Source organism: Nerophis ophidion, linkage group LG12 (assembly GCF_033978795.1).
Source record: "Nerophis ophidion isolate RoL-2023_Sa linkage group LG12, RoL_Noph_v1.0, whole genome shotgun sequence".
NCBI lineage: Eukaryota > Metazoa > Chordata > Actinopteri > Syngnathiformes > Syngnathidae > Nerophis > Nerophis ophidion.
In genome coordinates, this window is record NC_084622.1 from 35,729,054 (window position 1) to 35,748,869 (window position 19,816).

At 40.1% G+C, this 19,816-nt stretch overlaps 1 protein-coding gene across 11 annotated transcripts in view; it reads right to left on the reverse strand.

Annotated features, from left to right (window-relative positions):
* Window positions 1-300: 300 nt before the first annotated feature.
* The window catches only part of edc4 (enhancer of mRNA decapping 4), a 41,496-nt gene continuing 21,980 nt past the window's right edge, over window positions 301-19,816 (reverse strand). For 7 of the 11 annotated variants that reach the window (XM_061917457.1, XM_061917456.1, XM_061917454.1 and 4 more), the window contains 12 exons: window positions 16,363-16,587; window positions 15,977-16,078; window positions 15,712-15,867; window positions 15,237-15,273; window positions 14,846-14,993; window positions 13,394-13,546; window positions 12,318-12,433; window positions 12,022-12,187; window positions 11,034-11,220; window positions 8,614-8,833; window positions 8,280-8,443; window positions 301-2,169 (listed from right to left, as the gene is read on the reverse strand). In XM_061917457.1, coding sequence (XP_061773441.1) covers window positions 1,986-2,169; window positions 8,280-8,443; window positions 8,614-8,833; window positions 11,034-11,220; window positions 12,022-12,187; window positions 12,318-12,433; window positions 13,394-13,546; window positions 14,846-14,993; window positions 15,237-15,273; window positions 15,712-15,867; window positions 15,977-16,078; window positions 16,363-16,587 — 1,858 coding nt within the window. In that variant the 3' untranslated portion in view covers window positions 301-1,985. The remainder of the gene's footprint in view (window positions 2,170-8,279; window positions 8,444-8,613; window positions 8,834-11,033; window positions 11,221-12,021; window positions 12,188-12,317; window positions 12,434-13,393; window positions 13,547-14,845; window positions 14,994-15,236; window positions 15,274-15,711; window positions 15,868-15,976; window positions 16,079-16,362; window positions 16,588-19,816) is intronic. The other 4 variants (XM_061917463.1, XM_061917460.1, XM_061917455.1 and 1 more) reach the window with 2 other exon arrangements.

A 19,816-nucleotide genomic window follows, 5' to 3' on the forward strand; every position in this document is an offset into this window, starting at 1 on the left:
TTTACACCCAACTTTAAGAAACTTGACTTTAAGAAAAAAGCTGAATATTTCAAAAGCTCCAAAGTGTTTGTTTTGCCATGGAAAATAAAAATGCAAGTATCCAGGAGATTCCTTTTTCCTCAATGGAGTAATGTGTGGTTAAAGTTAGCAAAGTGTGTTTTCCACCACATGTAAATTTTTTTCTTAATTCACTTTTTGAATTGCTTGACAAACTATGCTTGTTAGTAAAATGTTGATTTCAAAGAAGGATGCTGCCAACAATTAAAAATATGCTGCAGCAACTTAACACACGTCACAGCATTTCAATTCAGAAAGTTCTTTTTTTTTATTCCAAAATGTTTATTGGGTCAAATAAACTGTAAAAGATAGTCTTCCAAACAGCAAACTAAACAGTTGAAAGGGTACAGAATAGCTTCACTTGTGCTCCATTCCCGGGTGAAGCAAACAATCATCTTTTGAAGCGTACAGGTCGATAGTAGTCCAAATAGTACTTACGGCCAAATAAGTGGCATGGGTTTTAAGATGTTTCAAAGCGAAATAAACAGGCTCTTCCCTGCAGTGCTGCTCGAGTCGCACTTTAGACCCCACAACAAACTTCCTATTAATGACATAAATGTTCGCAAATGTCAACTAGACTTAAGGGGCAATGCCTCATGATTAGTCCTTAAAAGGCCTAAACATTACACATCCATGGAAAAAAAGCTAAAACGCAGTAAGGCACTTGGCTGGACAACTCTAACTTAACACACTCCAAACATAAATGTCAAAAAACATTTTACGGTCAGCAGACGTGAGCATGCAGCAGAGAAACCGTGTCTTCTATTAAAGAGCTACACATAAACAACATGAGCAAAGTATGCATGTTGGGCCTGAAGGCAGACTCCACGAACAGCAGATTTAAGTGCTGCACTGTCAAGTGCTGCCTCCTATCGACCATGGCAAGTAACTGCACATCCAATTTGCAAACTGAAATTACCTGATAAAATATTAGTTTTATTACTTTACCACTGGTTTTATAATGTTCAAGATAGTTTACATGTTTTAACAAAAAGTAAATGATGTATTAAAAATGAAACAATGTAGATAAGAAAACAGGACTGAATGAAGGTCTTTTATCGCTGGTATTGATGGACGGCAGCAGCAATCAAACTATAAGAATTTTTTTGTGACTGCTCTACAACATTGGGAAGCCTTAATTGGGGAAATATGAGAAAGAATAAAAATAAAAAGTGTGATATGCTTTCAAAACATTTTTAAACATACTATTATGCATTCAGTACTATTCTTAATACCAAAACAGGATCAAACTACAACCTTGCAGGAAGCCGACTGACTGAACTGATCCTCTTCAGGGAAATGCCATAAAGTTAAGCAACCTCCTCTGGGCTTTGATGTAATGTACAATTGTTTGACGCGATTAGCTAACACGACTTTTGTGCCGGACAAACAGAACAGCATGGTTTGATGTCAACCACAAAGATAACCATGTCTTTAAGTTTTACGCAGACCTGCACAAAGGCCTTCAAAGCACTCTTAGCATAGACCAAACTAGCAAACTGGGAGGTTATCTGGGAATACTGTAAACTGAAAAATCTGCTTAGAAAATGGATACTCAGCCCATTATAAATACACAAGATAGAAACAAGAATGAAGTCCCAAGTAAAATAGGAGGAAAATGAAGGCGGACATCTGAGGTCCCCAGAGGACACGGTCTATAATAATCACCCACACAGATTAAAGTACCTGCATGTGCTTCAGCGCCTGTAGTTCTAGTGCTTACTTGCAGTTCCAGATCCCAGGTGCAGCAGCAACATCAACGGTCATCTCAGCAAAAAAAAATTTATAAAAAAATGGACAGAGGTTGTTCTGGATTTTTACAAATAATCATGCTCTCCCTCCGCTCACATTTGTGGAAATGTAAGAAACTGGAGTCAACATCAGTTTGTCTTAGAAAAATCTTTCTTCTGTGTCTTCTTTGCAACAGACTAGTTATTGACGAGTCCTTGCAGCATCATCATCAGGCGCCGCACCCTCCTTAATAAAGGGCTGTGGGGGTCCTGCTGCAGGAAAGCGAAGAGCTTGGGTCTGAGCTGGGTCAGCATGGACGATACGTGATCTCTTGTCCGAGGGTCAGCCTTGTCCAGATTCATCAACGCGTCCTCTAGGTAACTGCAAATGAGAACAAGTGACTGAATAAATTAAGTACATCAGCTGTAATAAAAGGTAATTCCGAAAGGGACAAGTGGTAGAAAATGGATAAATGGATGGTTGTCGTCAAACGTTTTGTTTCTGTACTTCATAGAGCAGGGGTCGGCAAACTTTACCACTCAAAGAGCTATTTTGACCCGTTTCACAAAATAAAGAAAACAATGGGAGCCACAAAAGTCTTTTGAAATTTAAAATTAAATAACACTGCATAAAGAGTTTGTTGTTTGCTTTGTGCTATGTATAAACCAGGGGTCTCAGACACGCGGCCCGCACCTTGATAAAAACATTTAATGTTAGTGCGGCCCACAGGTTTTATATGAATGCCGCTTGATAGCATTACACTTGCCAACCCTCCCAACTTTTCCAGGAAGTTCCCGAATATCTGCTGAATTTCACCCAGATAACAATGACAAGGACATGCTGTGAAGGCACTGACTTTGACGCCTTCTACAAACCCCGTTTCCATATGAGTTGGGAAATTGTGTTAGACGTGAATATGAACGGAATACAATGATTTGCAAATCCTTTTCAACCCATATTCAATTGAATGCACTACAAAGACAAGATATTTGATGTTCAAACTCATAAACTTAATTTTTTGGGGCAAATAATTCACTTTGAATTTCATGGCAGCAACATGTGCCAAAGTAGTTGGGAAAGGGCATGTTCACCACTGTGTTACATTACATTTTCTTTTAAAAACACTCAATAAGCGTTTGGGAACAGAGGAAACTAATTGTTGAAGCTTTGAAAGTGGAATTATTTCCCATTCTTATTTTATGTAGAGCATCAGTCAGGGGTCTTCGCTGTCGTATTTTACGCTTCATAATACGCCACACATTTTCGATGGGAGACAGGTCTTGACTGCAAGCGGGCCAGGAAAGTACCTGCACTCTTTTTTTTTACAAACCCACGCTGTTGTAACACGTGCTGAATGTGGATTGGCATTGTCTTGCTGAAATAAGCAGGGGCGTCCATAAAAAAGATGGCGCTTAGATGGCAGCATATGTTGTTCCAAAACCTGTATGTACCTTTCAGCATTAATGGTGCCTTCACAGATGAGTAATTTACCCATGCATTGGGCACTAATGCACCCCCATACCATCACAGATGCTGGCTTTTGAACCTTGCGTTGATAACAGTCTGGATGGTTCGCTTCCCCTTTGGTCCGGATGACACGATGTCGAATATTTCTCAAAAACAATTGAAATGTGGACTCGTCAGACCACAGAACACTTTTCCACTTTGCATCAGTCCATCTTAGATGATCTCGGGCCCATTGAAGTCAGCGGCGTTTCTGGATGTTGTTGATAAATGGCTTTCGCTTTGCATAGTTGAGTTTTAACTTGCACTTACAGATGTAGCGATGAACTGTATTTAGTGACAGTGGTTTTCTGAAGTGTTCTTGAGCCCATGTGGTGATATCCTTTAGAGATTGATGTCGGTTTTTGATACAGTGCCGTCTGAGGGATCGAAGGTCACGGTCATTCAATGTTGGTTTCCGGCCCTACCGCTTACGTGGAGTGATTTCTCCAGATTCTCCGAACCTTTTGATGATATTATGAACCGTAGATGTTGAAATCCCTAAATTTCTTGCAATTGCACTTTGAGAAACGTTGTTCTTAAACTATTTGCTCACGCAGTTGTGGACAAAGGGGTGTACCTCGCCCCATCCTTTCTTGTGAAAGACTGAGCATTTTTTGGGAAGCTATTTTTATACCCAATCATGGCCCCCACCCGTTCCCAATTAGCTTGCACACCTGTGGGATGTTCCAAATAAGTTTTTGATGAGCATTCCTCAACTTTAGTAGTTTTTTTTGCCACCTTTCCCAACTTCTTTGTCACGTGTAGCAAATTCAACTGAATACGGGTAGAAAATCATTTTCAAATCATTGCATTCCGTTTATATATACATCCAACACAATTTCCCAACTCATATGGAAACAGGGTTTGTACAACATGTACAAACAGTTTGTCAGCCCAGTAACATGTTGTATGCTGCTACCGCAGATACACTTACACGACTGCAAGGCATAGTTGTTCAACAGCCATACAGGTCACACTAAAGGTTGTGATATAAACAACTTTAACACTATTCTTAATATGCGCCACACTGTGAACCCACCCCAAACAAGAATGACAAACACATTTCGGGAGAACATCCTCACTGTAACATAACATGAACAGAACAAATACCCAGAATTCCATGCATCCTTAACTCTTACTGGCTACATTATACACCCCCGCTAGCACCAAACCCCCCCACATCCGTGCTTCGGTTGAGGTGGGCGGGGTTTGGTGCTAGCGGGGGTGTATAATGTAGCCAGGAAGAGTTAGGGATGCATGGGATTCTGTGTATTTGTTATGTTCTGTTTATGTTGTGTTACAGTGAGGTTGTTCTGCTGAAATGTGTTTGTCATTCTTGTTTGGTGTGGATTCACAGTGTGGCGCATATTAGAGTGTTAAAGTTGTTTATATCACAACCTTCAGTGTAACCTGTATGGCTGTTGACCAACTATGCCTTGCAGTATCGTACGTGTGACGACAGAAGCAGCAAAACGCATGTGACCGGCCGGCACGCAAATAGCATGATGTAAAAGCGTGCGCGATGACACGTTGTAGAGGACGTTGAAAGTAAAGCCATCACCGCTCGCCCTAAATATTGTTGCCCGGGTGAAAATCGGAGAATGTTAGCCCCGGGTAATTTTCGGGAGAGGCACCAAAATCCGGAAACCTCCCGAAATAATCGGGGAGTCGCCGATTATGCAGCTCAGCCACATCAAAGTGTATAAACAGCCGCATGCGGCTCCGGAGCCGCGGGTTGCCGACCCCTGTCAGACAGCTTCAATGTCAAGTACTATTAATGTTTTTCTAGCTACTTGCTCACTCATATTCATGAGTTTTTTTCTCCCCACTCATAAAGGGTTGGACTTGGTCTGCCCTCGCCGACGCCCTCTTTTCTTGCTAATGTCACCCTGCATTTCACTTTGGAATTCATTGTTACAGTCAGACTACTTCTGGTGCGAGTGGTCATCCGCTTTACTGTCTAATCACTTTGAGTGACCATTCATCTGCATATCCACAGCCTTTGATGCCAAATGGCATCCAGCCAGGGCTAATCAGGTGGCAACACATGGCAGTTTGTGTCAAAGCACTATAATATTATTTTAAATTTTAAATACACTTTCAAAATACCACTGATTAGAAGTTTGACAAAAAGGACAATATTCTTGTGAAGTTTCAAAATGCATTTGAAATGACATCGTGATCAAGTAATGTATCCCTACTATGGAAATGTGTAAGGGGATTTCTAGTGATTACTGAGTTGGGAAGACTATATGACCTGAGCAGCTTCTCCACTTCAGGACGATAAAGCTACAGAATTAACCACACCCTCATCCTCTATAGAGCCATAGCACAGCTGCAAACCAGAGGTGTCTGGCTTGTACGCCAAGCTGTAAAGAGACTTAGCTTTGCTTGGGGAATTATTTTACTCTGCAAGAATGGCAGATGGGGAGAATGGATGCAAACATTCAAAAGAAACGGTGACACAAAGAGAGTTAGGTGGACACCCCCTGAAGAGCCATTAACCTTTCTAGAGGAAAAAGTAGTCAGACACAACATGTGTGTAAAAAAAAAAAATACAGAAGGAAAAAAAGATGGCGCAAGTGCAACACTAATTTACCTGACACCATGAACCAAGATTTTGCTATTCACAAGATTATCCCTATTCCCCTCAATTCCATGGAGGGGAGCAACACAAACAGCAGTGTTCAGCAGTTGAGCATAATTTAGTTCCCGGGTGCAAACCATGTACAATATTGGGCAGATGCATCACTATCAGTGTAGTTTTTACCATTCTTGTCAATACTGTGAACCCCTGTACACCTTTTAAAGGCCTACTGAAATGCCCATCCATTCATCCATCCATTTTCTACCGCTTATTCCCTTTGGGGTCGCGGGGGGCGCTGGTGCCTATCTCAGCTACAATCGGGCGGAAGGCGAAGTACACCCTCGACAAGTCGCCACCTCATCGCAGCCTACTGAAATTAGATTTTCCTATTTAAACGGGTATAGCAGGTCCATTCTATGTGTCATACTTCATCAGTTGCATCCCAAGAACACCATACCTACTGTGAAGCATGGGGGTGGAAACATCATGCTTTGGGGCTGTTTTTCTGCTAAGGGGACAGGACGATTGATCCGTGTTAAGGAAAGAATGAATGGGGCCATGTATCGTGAGATTTTGAGCCAAAACCTCCTTCCATCAGTGAGAGCTTTGAATGGTTGACCAAATACTTATTTTCTACCATAACTTACAAATAAATAATTTAAAATTCCTACAATGTGAATTCCTGGATTTTTTTTTCATATTCTGTCTCTCACAGTTGATGTGTACCTATGATGAAAATTACAGACCTCTGTCATCATTTTAAGTGGGGACACTTGCATCGGTGGCTGACTAAATACTTTTTTGCCCCACTGCATGTGTATATATATATATATATATATATATATATATATATATATAATAAAATATAAAATAAATGTATATATATAGCTAGAATTCACTGAAAGTCAAGTATTTCTTTTATATATATATATATATATATATATATATGAAATACTGTTTATATATAGCTAGAATTCACTGAAAGTCAAGTATTTCTTATATATATATATATATATATAAGAAATACTTGACTCTCAGTGAATTTGAAATCTTATATATATATATATAAATATATATATATATATGAAATACTTGACTTGGTGAATTTGTAAATATACTCCTCCTCTCTTAAATACGCCCCCAGACCACCCCCCCACCTCCCGAAATCGGAGGTCTCAAGGTTGGCAAGTATGCACTTTGTCCACATGTTATGTTACAGGTTTATTCCAAAATGGAATAAATTTGATTTTGTCCTCAAAATTCTACCCACGATACCCTTTAAAGACAATGTCAAACTTTTTTTTCCAGAATTCTTTGCTAATTTATTGAAAATTAAAAACTAAGAAATCACAGCCTCAGTCAGGAAGCTCAAACGTAAAATCAGGTGCATCATGTTTCAACTGATCACCCTTATCCTTGAGATGTCCCTCCAACTTAACTGTAATCTAATATGCCACTCCAAATTTCATTAGCTCTTGACGCTGTCATTCAGTTGTTACCCTATATTCCATCACCCACCGATTCGAAAAACAAAACACTATTTTTATGACGACAAACTATGTTTAAAACAAAAGGGGGCTTTTCATTTAAAGTTCTACAAACAGGATATGATAAGGGATGACTGCCAGGAAGACATTCCTACAGAGTTTGCATAAGCACAAAAATCTTTTCAAGCAAAAAGGTGAGATGTATCAAAATTGACAATGTGGAAATATGCACTGGTTCATGGCAACCTCATAGCTGGTGTACGCACATTTCTACAGGTTAGCGACACAAGTAGTGATGTTGGGTAACAATTCACATACAATAAGTTCCAACTTTTACTTCCCAGACTGATTGATGTGTACATCAAAGACATATGAACAATTAGCCCCCCCCCTGTGGGAATGTTTTTCAGCAGGAAACCTGAGACTAGTCAAGAAAGAGGGAAATATGAATGCAGCAATATACAGAGACATCCTGGTTGAAAACCTGCTCCAGAGTGCACTTGAACTCAAGACGGAAGCGACCCTGAACACACAGCCAAGATATCAAAAGGAATGGCTTCGGGTTAACTCTGTAAATGTATTTGAGTGGTCCAGCCAGAGCCCAGACTTAAATTTGATTGAACATATTTGGAAAGATCTGAAAGTAGCTTTGCACCGACGCTGCCTATCCAACCTGATGGAGCTTGAGAGGTATAGGTGTGCCAAACTTGTGGCATCGCATTTAAAAAGACTTGGGGCTATAATTGCTGCAAAATGTGCATCAACAAAGTATTGAGCAAAGGCTGTGAATACTTATGTACATATGATGTCTTAGTTTTACTACTTTAATACTTTCCGGATGTCCTGTAGTTATTTGAAATGTCTACAAACAAATTAGTTTCCTAAACCATTTTTAAAGATCTTTGCCTTACCTGATTTTGAGCTCAGAGCGATTAGTAAGGTTAGAGGAGAGTTGTTGAATGAGTGACAGCAGCACAGGCTGGCTGAGAGGGCAGGGGTGTTGTCCAAACACCTGCTCAGAGTCGATGGTCTCACACACATACAACACCAAGTTCAGATCTGTTGCTGACAGAGCCTGGACAGAGAGCAGTGGAACTGTTTTACACGGTGAAAATCGAGAGAGAGACATAACATTCTTCCATCGCACCCTGGACTTGATATTTCTGCAGTACTACTTTGGACCACGTGTATGTAGAAGTTAAAAGGGTGAAACTATTAACTTTGGTAGTACGCATTGTGTGTTACCTGCTGGAAAGCCTGATTGAGCTGTCCCTGCTGAAGAAGCTGCAGGATGTTAGCTTGCTGTGTCTGGTAGTCTAGATGCGCTGTAGGGACAGGGGTGCCGGCTGCTGACCGCATTGCCTGCATAATGCTGGAGGTGACCACTGCCTGCTGCTCCTTCATCGCTAGGCTCACCTCCCCTTTGACAATACGCTGTACATGACCAAGAATTGACTCCTGCAAACTGAAGGAGAAAAGAACTATAACTGCAAGCATAAGGTTATACTGTTTTTGAGGAGGAGAAAAATACTATTAATGTAATACAGTCAAACCTGTGTAGTGACCACTGAACGGAAACATTAAAAGTGGCCTCGATTTGCAGGTCATTTTTAATTCACAGCTATCTTGATTTTTGTATGTGTTTTATATCTAGTGTGTGATTGGATAATAGAAAGAGCAATGATGCATTGTTTTTCTTTGCTTTGTGTAAAAAAGCATGATGGCCAAATAATAATAATAAACACATAACCAGAAAAGAGCAGATCTTTGTTAGGCCTGGTCTTCCAACAGTAAAAAAAATCATTTTCAAGAATCATCTAACCACTGGTTCCATTTCCCATTTCTGACATTTCATATAAATCCACCCATAACTTCAGGTATGTTGCTAATGTAATGAAAAAGGTTTTGGGACCCTGTCAGTCAGAGTTCAGGGAATATTAACAAACAAATATACAAACAAACCCAAGCGATTACAGAATAGGTAATAAATCAAATGCAGACGTTTTGGCGTCTGAATATTTATGACGCCCCACTGTCATGATCAGCACTGCGCGCAACAATTACACATTTATCAACCCGGAAGTAAATAGTGGCACAGTTTTGTCAGGGGGACCATTTCTACAGGGGAGAACAGAGCAGAAAGGTAAGCTATATGAGACAACTGAGACTCAAGCTAGCAACGTCATGCATCATTGCAGCAAATACTAATATTGGTGGCCAGTTAAACTCTTCTGGGTTGCAAAAGAAGTGGCTGCTATAGACAAGGTTTAAAACATTTTTCTCTGTGGAAAAATGTTTTGTGGTCTCCATAAACAATTGGCAGTCAACACAGGTGTGACTGTAGTTAAATATGGCTGCACAACATTATTCTGGATTCACACCAACATGCAATAGCTACTAAATTACATTTTGGGGTTTTTTCCACTTAATCTGCATCACAAACGCTATTTTACTGAGACTCACACTGCACTGTTAGCATGATGACCGACACTTCCTTCTCAAATTCCCTGTTTCCCAGCGATCCTTGCAGATCAGGGCAGCGTTCTAACTGCTGACGCCCAACACCACCCGTAAATTGATTTTTGTGTTGACTTGTCAGTATTTATTGCATGAATGGACTGTTGAGTGACTGAACGTGCCATGTTGTTGACTTGGTTTATTTTCAGTCCTTTTATTCATTTCTAACAAGAAAGTCCATATTAACTGCCCTTCTCTGAGCAACAGCCCCAAAGACAATTGACTGTTTCCTGAATGCAGGAGCAGGGCCGGTTTTAGACAGGCATAAACTGTATGAGGGGACATTCACAAATATGAAGGGGGAGTCATCTGTACACACTGCTCCATCATGCTATAGCATTTTTTTCGGTTCTCATTTAGTAGAAATCTAACGAACAGGAAACAATATGTGAAGCTAGGCGAACACACATCTACAACGCTAAATATATCCTGTGGTGTACCTCGGGGGTCAATACTAGGACCTAAATTATTCAAACTCTATACAAATGACATTTGTAAAGTTACAAAACATTTAAAGTTAGTATTATTTGTGGATGATACAACAAAAGAAATAAACAAATTAAAAAGATGGTTTGACAAAAACAGACAATCGTTGAATCTCAGTAAAACTAAAATAATGCTATTCTGTAACAGTAGAATAGAAAGTCAAACACAAATACAAATACACGGAATAGAAATTGAAAGAGTAATTGTAACCAAATTTCTCGATACAATGATTGAAGATAAATTGAACTGGAAATCTCATGTAAAAATATACAACAAAGTAGCAAGAAACACGTCAATAATGAATAAAGCAAAACATGTTCTAGACCAAACATCACTTCATATTCTCTACTGATCGCTCGTGTTACCATATCTGAGTTATTGTGTAGAAATATGGGGAAATAACTACAAAAGTACACTTCATGCATATTTACAATTATCATTTATGACAAAACAATAAATATAAATAGCTACAGCTGTGAGTTTGTGTTACAACTCTGTGTCATGACATTTAACTATGTCATGTAAAGTGAGTAATTTTCAAGACTGTTCATGTTAGGCGGTCACACAAGAGGATAAACACCACTTTCCAGATTACACTGCTTGAGCTTCTCAAGCACAAGAGGCTAATTCAATGACTGATGATGGCTGACTTAGATACTTACTTTCCCACCATTATTTGGATTTGATGTTGGATTTCAGCCCGGATGTTGGCTGCGACGTTATTTGCCAGCTGGTCTGTGGAGCCTTGGAAGTTTTCCATCATCTGCTGTAGTTGGTCAATCACAGGGTCCCGCATTTCCTTCTCCCTCTGCTTCCTGCTCTTTGCATGGGCCTCAAGCTGCTGTATGTCTACAAAATTAAAAAATACAGTTTCGATCTCATCCTCACACCAGCAAACATAAGACACAACATCTAATTGAATACTTCATTAATACAAACATGAAATACTTTCCTGATTCTCGTTTAACAGATGTTACAATCTCAAGTAAACATCTGAACACATTATATTCCAATTGTAAAAAACTGCACAGCATAATGTGGTCCCCAATGTCAGGGAGTCAATGAGTCCACACAAAGAACAATATTACACACTGGCACAAGGGATCAGATTAGTGGTGCTTATTCATGGGTTTTCAACACCATCACCATTCAATCAATCAATATAAATAATATAAAAATAGTTTAATCTTAAGGGAGAAGTAGGAGATGGCACTTTATTAAATGTTAAAATAAGTGGTAACAATAAAAAAACACATAAAATCTGCACTTACAAATGTTATCTATTAAAATTGTCTAACCTTTCCGTCACCAAAAAGCTTCTCTTACTGCACACAATGGCAACTTAGGTGAATTTTAAAAAATTCTAGAGTTCAAAGGTGTGGAAAAACAACTGACAGAAAAAATGCGGCACATTTGCAAATTGTCTAAAGCAATCACTGCAAAATTGTAAAGACTATTTTGACATATGTACTAGATAAAAACTCCCCTGTTTTGATGTCAAACAGGATACATCTGTCATGAAGCGGAACACAAACCATTTGATGAATTAGTTAAGAATCATTCCTACCCAAAAACAAAGTGTCTGAACATCTACAGTTACACAAAATCCACAGGCGAGTAAACATTTAAAGACATTGACAATTGACTTACATTCATGTGTTCCTTGCTTAAAACTGTCATTAATTTGCTGAAACATGGACTGGCAGCCTCTCTCAAAAACCGGCAGTACAATGCTCTGGAAGGCATCTTTGTAAGCTGCCTGGATAGGACCTTGCATTGCCTCTGCAGCTGCTCTTCCAATTGCATCAGTCGTATTCTGGGAAAAAGAGACCCCACTAACATGAGAGCAAGATCATGTTTTAAAGAGCTAAATGAAGTACCCAAATGGCATTATAGATCTTACACTATGCAGACCAGAACATTTCATGTAAAGACGGGTCACTTACCTTGGATTTGACAACCTTGCTCACATTGTCCTTCAAGGTGAGTTCTACAGAAGTCAGTTTAGCGGAAATAGAGTTGCTCAATTGAGAGGTCACTGGCTCAAGACTCTTCGAAATTGCTATAAAAAGAAACAACTTTATTAGGAAACATTAGCCTTCATTACCAAAAATCACACAATCATGAAGGTCATCAAAGCTAAAAGATTATTTGTCACCAAGGTATCTCTACTAGGTTCCTCTCAAATATTCACTGTACAAGATAGATAGATAGATAGATAGATAGATAGATTGATAGATAGATAGATAGATAGTACTTTATTGATTCCTTCAGGAAAATTAAAATTCCAGCAGAAGTGTACAGAGTTGAGATCAATTAAAAAAAAAAGTAAATAATGGGGGTTTAAATGGAAACAAAATAGAGAAATATTACAATAAGAATAAAAAAAATAAAAAGCAACAATGGGAATAAAAATCCAACAGTAAAATAAGACTATAACAAGACATACAAGTTTAAATGATATACAGTTATATTTAATAAACTAAAAGGAACTAAAGGCAAATCTTATATTTTAAGTTTTCTTAAGCGCAATAAAAAACATTTTTTTGCATCGAGTTCAGGATTAAAAAGAAAGACAACAGGCAACAATGCATTTATAAACTAGGCAATACAGTACTGATCTATCGCAAAAAATCACAAATAAGAAGTTGGCAATGATTTATCTTATCCGACAGATGCTACTAAAGAATGTACGTTTACTAACCTACTCATAAAAATATAACATCAGGCCTGAAAAAATAGCCAAAAAGGATAATGTACAGTGAGAACAGGCTTGTGCCCATTCAAACTAAAAAGGCCATATTTTTTTACCTTTTGGACTTGACATAATAGTCATGTGCAAATTTATAATTGTACGTGGCAGCAGAAAATACTCAAGGTAAAATTGATAAAACAAATTAATGACATGAAATCTAATCCTAGTGCCAGCTAAAAATGATTACATCCCAGCAACTGTTACTTGTTTTACAACAGCAGATTTTCTGGACTTGTGAGTTTATCAATTGTTTTGATTTCCCCTTACTTGGTGGAACAGTTTTCTTCATCTCCTCTCGAAGCACTTTGTCCACCCTGTTTGTTATTGAAGAGCAGATGTTCTGGCTCAGCTGTTGGCTGAGTTGTTCTTGATGCTGCTGCTGAGTCCGCATCTCTGATAGAACACGTTCTAGTCTGCACTCTGTGATCATCGAAAGTTAAAGTTCATAAGAAGATTGTATTATAGATGTCATCATTGATATCATTTCCAAATACATCATGTACTAATATACCACAGTGTACTCCTGCCAGCTTGGTGGACGCCATTAAATTCAAGCTTGACTAAGTTTATGTTTTTGCTATTTTTTTATTTATTTTTTTAAGTAGGGCATTACAGCTGTAACCAATAATAAACTAATGGAACTATTGCTGAATGGTAACTTTTAAAAAATCTGGAGGGGTTGAAGAAATATTTAAAACCTGGATAAGTGGTTTGCACTACAGTTTCTGGGTGTAAATAATTTCCCCCCTGTGTTGGTGTGGTTTGTTCCTCAGTATTCCAACAATTGTGCATAACATGTATGTTAGCTGAAAACACCAAATTGCCTATAGGTGGAGTGTTAAAATGTTTTTCTATTGACTGTCTGATCAGGGGACGAATAGTGGGGTACACACGAGAATGACAATTTGTCAACACAACCTTTTACACAACCGTGAAGAAAAAAACTGCATTTTCCCGCCTAATCTCTGTGTAACTTGTTATCAACATGTAATTAAGTTGAAAACTTTTTGCATACTTTTTTCACACAATAAGTGACACTTTTGTCCCATACTGCTTCTGATAAAATAAAAAATAGCATTTCAACCTTTTCTACTGGCTCTACTCGTAGCAATAATTATCAGCAACTTTTAGGAGTCTCAGTGAAGAGGCTGTTTGCAACTTTCTGAAAATGTTTCAAACTAAAATACATTAAAATACCACTGGCTACCGTTTTTTACCAATAGTGGTTTAACATAACATACATATTTTAAATGTCTATATTTTTCACAATTATTAATTATATTAAATACAAATTGCTCCTCAGCCTGAGGAAAAAGTCTGGCATTCAGGATGTCCCTCACTAATGTCCTCCACTGTTTTGTTCACACAGAAGCGCATGTACAGAGAGTACATAAAATGCAGTCCCAGATAAGTAAGTAACCATTTTCCGTCATGTTACGATAAAATATATATTTAATGATCTCTAACCTTTCGCCAAATCGTTACCATTAGCTAACAAAAAAAACAAGTTAATGCATGTGTGTTACATGGGGCAAACTTTACAGGCTCAAAGCCGAAAGAGGGAGGGATGTAATGCTTCTTATGGTTGCAATACTTTGGAAAGTTAGCATCCTCAAGACCGCCGTGTAAATGTTGCAAACAGCCCCTTGAAGTGGTAAGCTTCAAAAAGGAATATTGGATGGATGAAATGAAGGCTGGATGTCATGAGTTGAAGGATACTTTCTTGTTCTTGATGGTTGGTCAAAGCATGCTCTACATGAGCCATTATGGAGCTCTGCATGGTCTCTATTTGTCCACGTAGTTCATTTAACTCCCTCTGTTGGCCTCTAAGAAACATTAACAACTCGTGTTGCACATCTGCGTTCATCTGTGGAGAGCATCAACAAAATGAATGATTAGATGGGATGGGAGAGGCAGGGTTGCTAGTTCTACTCAAAAACAAAAATCTAAATTGTTATGGATATTGTGATTAAAGTCCTATTATTACTATTCACCTGCTATGGTTAAACCCACAAACTCGGCAGACTATTAAACAATAACAAGTTTGTCATAAGAGAAAAACAAAAATTCTTTGATGATATGTAATGAACACTTATTGTAAGTACTTTACCTGACCAGAGTCCAATGGTCTTGACTGGGGTGATTCACTTTTGAGATAAGAGAGATCAAAAACACAAAAAATATGCTTAGTATGAACACTTAGCCACTCACATCAGCCACTGACATAAAACTCTCTATCAATGTCAGGTTGCTTAAATGCACTTGAAGCATGAGCATATGCATGCTGTTTCAGCCATTCAATAAATGTAATTATTGTATACCAATATCGAATATGGGTCGGAAATGGGCCATGTGTAAAAAAAAAATAATAATAAACAAATTAAAAAAGAAGAAACAAATCTGCTATCCTTAGTAAATGTAAACATTTGTTCAACTGTTAAAAGTAACATTGACTCAATTGGGTATAGTCATGTTCAAGATGTGTGAATTGTAATAATTTTAAGAATTTGAAGGACGTTTGCTTATTTGATCACCACTTCAAATTTTTATTCTTAAATTTCATGACAGATAGACCATTTACAAACCTGTCAACTTTTTTGATCTTCCTCTTGAGCTTTGGTGATCCTCTTGGTGAAGTCTTCCAGTCTTTAACTAGTAGTCTATGAGAGGAGTGAGGGCCACAATTAGCTGAAGAAGATGGTGAGGCAGTCACATCGTCATCAGGATCACTGAATTCAGCACTGAGTTGTATGTTTTTAGGAAAAAAAGAAGAACATTTCGTATTTACGTATGAATGAAATGTATTGTGCATTGGCATTAACAAAAGCATACAGTATGGCTATGTGTTACCTTTGTTCAGCACCAGTATCTTGACTTTCATTCTGTGTGTGGTGATAGGACCGGCATGTGTATGGTGAACTCAGCAGTCTGTCTTTTGGTTCATCTCTAGAGCTGTGACAATACATGTGACATGTAAGCAATAATTACACATATGGACACACACAAATTAGTAACAGCAACACTGGTCATGTTGTAATGCATTGTCATCTCATCTCAGGCTGCTTTTTAGATGCTAATGATACCAAAGTTTTGACTGCAATGAGCCAAACCTCGCTCCACTTAATTCTCCTTGTGTGAAAAACAGTATAATGTTTTCGAATTAGTGCATAAGGGTGAAGTGCAAAACTATTTCAATAATATTCAATGAAGTGGGCACAAACAAAATATGCTCTTACCAGTCTCCAAGACTATTGTCCCTATTCCTGGTTTCCCTGGTGATGTCAGGAGCAGCTGGCCAAGAAGTGTGGCTCATGCTGCTTTCTGTGGACACTCCTCCGAGCCCGGGGTTTTCCTGTGATAAGACAGTCTCCAGTAAAGATGGAGTTTGGCTCAGTCTGTGCTCCGACTCCAGAGACGCTCCAACAGCCCCATCCACACATCCGAGCTCAGGAGGCAACAGGCTGTAATAATAAACAACAGAAATACAGTCAAAAGGAAAGAAAACTTATTGATCTTACAGTCAAAAGCTACAGTGAGGACTTAAGAGCATTCGGAAAGTATTCACAGCGCTTCACTTTGTCTACATTTTGTTATGTTACAGCGTCATTCCAAAATGAAATATTTTTTTGTCCTCAAAATTTAACACACAACATTCCTTAATTTATTTTTAGAAATTTTGCAAATCTATTACAAATAAAAAACTAAAATCAGATGTACACATGTATTCCCAGCCTGGGCTAAATACTTTGATGCATCTTTGGCAGCAATTAAAGCCTCAAGTCTTTTTGAATACTATGTGCAAGGACCACTGAGCTTGAGTTCATGGAAGTGGTGAACAACTTTGAGGTTCTTGCCGTACTTACATTTCCCATTCCTCTATGCAGCAACTTTCAAGCTCTATCAGGTTATATAAGAATTGTCGGTGAGCAGCAGTCAGTGTGTGAATGTGTGTGTAAATGGGCGGATGTGAAAATACTGTCAAAGCGCTTTGGGCTCCTTAAAAAGGGGTAGACAAGCGTTATACAAGCACAACCTATTTACCATTTACAGATCTCTTCAGAGATTTTTAATCAGATTAAAGTTTGGGCTCTGGTTGCGCTACTTGAGTACATTTACAGTGTTGTCCTGAAGCTATTCCTTTGATATCTTGGCTGTGTGCTTAGGGTGGTTGTTCTGCTGAAACCTCTCCCCAAGTCTAAATTCAATAGCGTAATAGAGCAGGTTTTATTTCATCCAGGATGTCTCTGTACATTGCTGCATTCATATTTCCTTTCCCTCTATCCTGACCAGTCTCCCAGTTTCTACCATTGAAAAACATCCCCAGAGCATGATGCTGCCACCACCATTCTTCACTGTCGGGATGGTATTTGCTTGTTGATGAGCGGTGCCTGGTTTCTTCCAAATATGACGCCTGCCATTCATGCCAAAAAGCTCAATCTTTGTCTCATCAGCACACAACATTGTTTCTCATGGTTTGAGAGTCTTTCAGTTGCATTTTAGCAAACTTTTACAAAAGAATGGCTTCCGTTTGGCCACTCTACCATACTTGCCATATAGGTGAATCGCTGCAGAGATGGTTGTCCTTCTGAAATGTTCTCCTCTCTCCACAGTGGATGGAATGCAGTAGCTCTGACAGAGTGAACATCGGGTTCTTGGTCACCTCCCTGACTAAGGCACTTCTCCTTCGCTCAGTTTAGACGGCTGGCTAGATCTACGAAAGGTCCTGGTGTTACCAAACTTTTTTCCATTTACGATTGATGGAGGCCACCGTGCTCATTGGGGCCTTCAAGACAGCAGATATTTTTTGCACCCTTCCCAATATTTGTGCCTCAGGACAATCCTGTCTGAGAAGCCTGCAAACAATTTGCGGTTTGTGCTGTGCATTGTTAAGTGTGGAACTTTATATATAGTCAGGTGTGTGCCTTTCCAAAACATGTCCAACCAACTGAATTTACCCGAGGTGGACTCCAATCAAGCTGTTGGAACATCTTAAAGATGATCAGTTGAAACACGATGCTCCTTAGCTCACTTTTGAGCTTCATGGCAAAAGCCTGTGAATACTTTTTTTTTTTTTTTTCTACAACATGCTGAAGTGAACAATTGCCCATGAGAGGATAGACCAAAGAAGTATGGTAGAGGATTTTGCGTGTCCCAATGATCCTAGGAGCTATGTTGTCCGGGGCCCTGGTAGGGTCTCCCAAGGCAAACAGGTCCTAGGTGAGAGATCAGACAAAGAGCAGCTCGAAGACCTTTTATGAAGAAGAAATAGAAGATCCAGATTTCCCTCGCCCGGACGCGGGTCACCGGGGCCCCCCCTGGAGCCAGGCCCGGAGGTGGGGCACGATGGCAAGCGCCTGGTGGCCCGGCCTGGCACAGCCCGAAGAGGCAACGTGGGTCCCCCCTCCAATGGGCTCACCACCCATAGCAGGGGCCATAGAGATAGGGTGCGATTTGAGCTGAGCGGTAGCCGAAGGCAGGGCACTTGGCGGTCCGATCCTCGGCTAGATAAGCTAGCTCTTGGGACGTGGAACGTCACCTCACTGGGGGGGAAAGAAGCCTGACCTAGTGCGCAAAGTAGAGAAATTCCGGCTAGATGTAGTCGGACTCACTTTGATGCACAGCAAGGGCTCTGGAACCACTTCTCTCGAGAGGGGCTGGACCCTCTTCCACTCTGGCGTTGACGTCAGTGAGAGACGACGGGCTGGGGTGGAAATTCTCGTTTCCCCCCGGCTCAAAGCCTGCACGTTGGGAGTTCAAACCAGTGGACGACAGGGTAGCCTCCTTCCGCCTTCGGGTGGGGGGACGGGTCTTGACTGTTGTTTGTGCTTACGCACCAAACAACAGTTCAAAATACCCACCCTTTTTGGGTACACTCGAGGGAATACTGGAGAGTGCTCCCTCGGGTGATTCCCTTGTTCTGCTGGGGGACTTCAACGCTCATGTTGGCAACGACAGTGAAAACTGGAGAGGCGTGATTGGGAAGAATGGCCGCCCGGATCTAAACCCGAGTGGTGTTTTGTTATTGGACTTTTGTGCTCGTCACAGTTTTTCCATAACAAACACCATGTTCAAACATAAAGGTGTCCATATGTGCACTTGGCACCAGGACACCCTTGGCCACAGTTCCATGATCGACTTTGTAGTTGTGTCATCGAATTTGCGGCCTCATGTTTTGGACACTCGGGTGAAGAGAGGGGCGGAGCTTTCAACCAATCACCACCTGGTGGTGGGTTGGCTGCGATGGTGGGGGAGGATGCCGGACAGAACTGGCAGGCCCAAACGCACTGTGAGGGTTTGCTGGGAATGTCTGGCAGAGTCTCCTGTCAGAGAAAGTTTCAATTCCCACCCCCGGAAGAACATTGAACATGTCACGAGCTAGGTGCTGGACATTGAGTCAGAGTGGACCATGTTCCGCACCTCTATTGTCGAGGCAGCTGATTGGAGCTGTGGCCGCAAGGTAGTTGGTGCCTGTCGAGGCGGAAATCGTAAAACCCCTTGGTGGACACCAGCGGTGAAGGATGCCGTCAAGCTGAAGAAGGAGTCCTATCGGGTTCTTTTGGCTCATAGGACTCCGGAGGCAGTGGACAGGTACCGACAGGCCAAGTGGTGTGCAGCTTTAGCTGTCGCGGAGGCAAAAACTCGGACATGTGAGGAGTTCGAAGAAGACATGGAAAACGACTTCTGGACAGC